Source organism: Colossoma macropomum, unplaced genomic scaffold (assembly GCF_904425465.1).
Source record: "Colossoma macropomum unplaced genomic scaffold, Colossoma_macropomum, whole genome shotgun sequence".
Classification (NCBI taxonomy): Eukaryota; Metazoa; Chordata; class Actinopteri; order Characiformes; family Serrasalmidae; genus Colossoma; species Colossoma macropomum.
The window spans coordinates 922,148-926,327 of NW_023494792.1; the positions used below are offsets into that span (position 1 = coordinate 922,148).

Consider the following 4,180-nt stretch of genomic DNA (forward strand, 5'->3'; position numbering starts at 1 on the left):
TGTGGTAAAAGTATTGTAACACCTCTTATTTCTTACTGCTTTAAACCCAAAGAAAAAGCATCTATTTCTGCCATTTAACCCACTTTTCCCCTAAAATAAGGGCAATTATATTCAAGCTGAGGTGTAAAGAACATGACTGAATAAAGCTGAAAATTCTTGTATTTTTATTTTGTTTTCCACAACCATTTCAAACAAACATATATATATATATGAGTATACTCATTCTCATTCCTCTGATGATACAGATCAACATTTCTGTAGTGATGTGAATTGTGTTCAGAATATATGGCAGTGCATCTAACATTAAAGGCAGCATGGAGCCAAAGAGACAAGCACAAACACCATGATGGATCACTGACGAGATGATGAGTTTGATGTGGTTAATCCACAGTGTTTGGTTTAACCTGAGCTCCTCCCAGAGTGAGGATATAAAAGTATATATAAGAGTGGACACTCTCAGAAGAGAAGACTAAACTGCTCCTCTGGTTCTCTCTGAAGATGAAGCTGTTTGTTTCAGTGCTGATGCTCCTCGCTGTGGGAGCCGTGGGGGAGGTGGTGAAGGACTTTAAAGAACCTCCTTGTGAAAATTTCTTTCTGGATGGTGGGCCACCAGAGTTTAAGACTAACGGAATAGCCTCGCAGGTTCCGGTGGAGGGTCGCTATGTGCGGATCTGTCAGAGATACAGAAATAAGTATCATTATGCGACTCTGTATGACACCACAGAAAAGATTCCTGTGTATTCTGCATATCGGTATGAACGAACAGCAGACTGTAAAGTAGATAGACCTGATATAACATGGATGATCGAACCTCAGGTAAGAAATGACAGATTATAACATTAGCATACTTTGTTACCCTGTTCTTCAGTGGTCAGGACCCCCATGGACCCTCACAGAGCAGGTACTATTTGGGTGGTGGATCATTCTCAGCACTGCAGTAACACTGACGTGGTGGTGGTGTGTTAGTGTGTGTTGCGCTGGTCTGAGTGGATCAGACACAGCAGTGCTGCTGGAGTTTTTAAACACCTCAGTGTCACTGCTGGACTGAGAATAGTCCACCAACCAAACACATCCAGCTAACAGTGTCCTGTGGGCAGCGTCCTGTGAGCACTGATGTTTTATCTGTTTACTTGTAGTTGCTCGTTAGCTTACACTCCCCTCCGACTGTAAAGGTGGATCATCTCAGTGTAAAAGGGGGGCTTCGAATCTGCAGCAGCTGATATGCTTGCATTAACACTATGTGGATATTTGTGTATGCAGAACTGGCTTCTTTAAGGACTCATATCTGTCGGTAATTCTCGACTCAGCACTCCAGATAAATACAGATAATCGTAACTATTATTACTGTCCTCATCCACCTAAAATTAATCCACCTTAATGAGCCGGCTTTATACACGCACAAAGGATAAAAACTACGTATAATTTTGTACAAAATCACTCAGAAAAAAGGCACTTAATATGTTAAGCTGACTAATATGCATTTTATTTTATGCACTCTCATCTGATTTATGAGCTCCGAGTCTGAAATTTAGCCGTCAACATTCACCAAACACTGCTGTGACTGTGATAAACACAACAATTCAAGACAAGCAGAGCAGGCAGAAAAAAAAACATTTGAGGGATTTATTCTTAAAAACATTTTATTTCAGTGTTAACTGTCAAACTTTCTCTGAATGCTGTTACAGCTTGAGGACATCAAGAATAGTAAGGAGATGGCCTTGCAAAGGAACATGAAAGTCAATAATCAGGCCTACAACTCACAGTATGACAACTCCAGGTATGATAAAGGTCACCTGTTTCCTTTCTGCCACACTAACTCTGATGAAGCTGCAGAGAGCACCTTCACCCTCACCAACGCAGCACCTCAGAGATGTGACTTCAACAAGATGTGGTACAGCAAAGTGGAACGCAGAGTGAGAGAAGCCCTGAAGCAGTGCCTGAACGTGGGAAAAAAAGCTTACGTAGTAACAGGAGTTGTGCCGAGTAGTGGATCAGAATATCAGACTCTGAAGGTGGGCAGCACAGTGAATGTGCCAAGTTTCTTCTGGACTGCATACCGCTGTTGTGATAATAATAATAAAAATTGTGATTTTGGTGGCTTCATTATGCATAAAGAAGCTGATGAAGCTACAGACTACAAAGACATTAATGAACTTCATTTTAAACTGAGTGCATTATACACCAAACCATTTAAATTGTATAAAGATGCAGCTTTCAATTTAAAACGACCACGAGAGTGAAGAAAAAAACTTAAAATGAATCCTGTCAACAATCATTAGATTCAACTTCAGCAGCATCAGCAGTGAAGGATATTTTGTTTTTAGTAAATGATTCTGTATAAGCTGTTAAATGGGATTTATGTATGTGGTGTGTGGATAATGAAATGAAATGTTACGGTCTGACTGGTAAAGGGTTGAACACGTATTAATGTATTTACTGTCTGTATGAATTATAATACTGACCATAAACACTAAAGCTGCAGTAAACTCAACTGAGTCTTCATTTAAAACGCATTCATTCCAATTAAGATCAGAATTACTGTAATATGTGTACAATATTTGTATTTTCACACTAATTACTCACAGTGCAGTGGAAACACATTGTACTGGACACATGTAGGGTCAGTGAACACCCAGGGATCAGCGATGTATATGGAATACACCTTTTAAAGGTGCAGTGTGTGGCTATTAAAAATGCCTCTAAACATGATACAAAAATGATACAAAGATGATCTCACATTTCTGTCTGTATGGGCAGCCACAGTGCTGTGAAAAAGTATTTGCCCCTTACCCGATTTCTTCGATTTTTCTCAATTGTCACATTTGAAAAAGCGATTGCCCCTCTAACCCTAATAACTGGTTGTGCCACCCTCAGCATTAACAACTGCAGTGAAATGTTTGCGATAACTCATGATGAGTCTTTTATATCACTGTGGAGGAATTCTGGCCCACTCTGCTTTACAGAATTGTTTTAATTTGGCTACACTGGAGGATTTTCAAGCATGAACTGTCCGTTTAAGGTTTTGCAAGAGCATCTCAAAGGGGTTCAAACTCAGGACTTTGACTGGGTCACTACAAAAACTTAATTTTGTTTCTTTTGAGCCATTCAGAGGTGGACTTCCTTGTGTGTTTCTGATCATCGTCCTGCTGCATAAGCCAACTGAGCTTGAGCTCTGGGTCCCGAAATGATGGGTGGACATTCAGAAAATCCTCAAGGAGAAATGTCCACCCATCATGACCTAAATCTGGGGCAAAGCAACCCCAGACCATCACACTACCACTACTATGTTTGACTGTTGGTATGATGTTCTTATAGTGGAATGCGGTGTGAGCTTTACATCAGATGCAATGGAACCCACGTCTTCCAAAAAGTTCTACCTTTGACCTAACAGTCCACAGAATATTATCCCAAAGTCTTGGGGGTCATCTTGATGTTTCTTGGCAAATACGAGACAAGCCTTTGTATTCCTTCCTGTACACTGACCTGAACTGAGACAAGTGAGGCCTGCAGTACTTCCGATGTCGTCTGGGTTCTTTTGTGACCTCCTGAAGGTGTCAGTGATGCACTCTTGGTGAAATTTTGGTAGGTCAGCCAATAATGGAAAGATTCTCCACCGTTCCAAGTTTTCTCCATTTATGGATAACACCTCTCACTGTTGTTCTGTGGAGTCCCAGAGCCTCAGCAATGACTTTGTAACCTCTTCCAGACTGGAAGATTCTGATGACTTTGTTTCACATCTGTATTTGAATCTCTTCAGAACGTGGTGTCATGTGCAGCTCTTTGAGACTATCTAACTGCTGCACACTGCCAGACAGGTTCTCGTTCAGTGATGTTTAGATTCAGCAGGTTTGACAGTAGTCATGTCTGGGTGTGGCAGGGAAAATTAACCCAACAGTCAATCAAATTTGGTTAACTGGCTGATTTAATAGCTAAGGGGCCTCTACCTTTTCACACAGGGCCAGGTAGGGCTGAACAGCATTTTCCCTCAGTAAATGAAATCTTTTTCTAATATTAAAAGCATACTGATGATCTGAAACATTCAAGTGTGACAAATATGCAAAAATAGAGGAAATTTGGAAGGGGCAAATACTTTTTCACAGCACTGTATTTGACAAATGACTTAAACAAGGTCATCTATAAAAAATGAAATACCTATATATTAAAATGGACAAAACTATAG

At 40.4% G+C, this 4,180-nt stretch overlaps 1 protein-coding gene across 1 annotated transcript; it reads left to right on the top strand.

Annotated features, from left to right (window-relative positions):
- The first annotated feature begins 475 nt into the window (after positions 1-475).
- LOC118812798 (endonuclease domain-containing 1 protein-like) lies at positions 476-2,454 on the top strand. The gene is made up of 2 exons (XM_036577926.1): positions 476-816; positions 1,686-2,454. The coding sequence occupies exons 1-2, from the start codon at positions 499-501 to the stop codon at positions 2,238-2,240; spliced, it is 873 nt and encodes a 290-aa protein (XP_036433819.1). The 5' UTR covers positions 476-498; the 3' UTR covers positions 2,241-2,454.
- The last annotated feature ends 1,726 nt before the right edge of the window (positions 2,455-4,180 follow it).

Excerpts from the sequence above, each read along its gene's own strand:
- LOC118812798 (XM_036577926.1), top strand. The coding sequence starts at position 499 with ATGAAGCTGTTTGTTTCAGTGCTGATGCTCCTCGCTGTGGGAGCCGTG. Across the intron at positions 817-1,685 it reads CATGGATGATCGAACCTCAG|CTTGAGGACATCAAGAATAG; the intron begins GTAAGAAATGAC and ends ATGCTGTTACAG.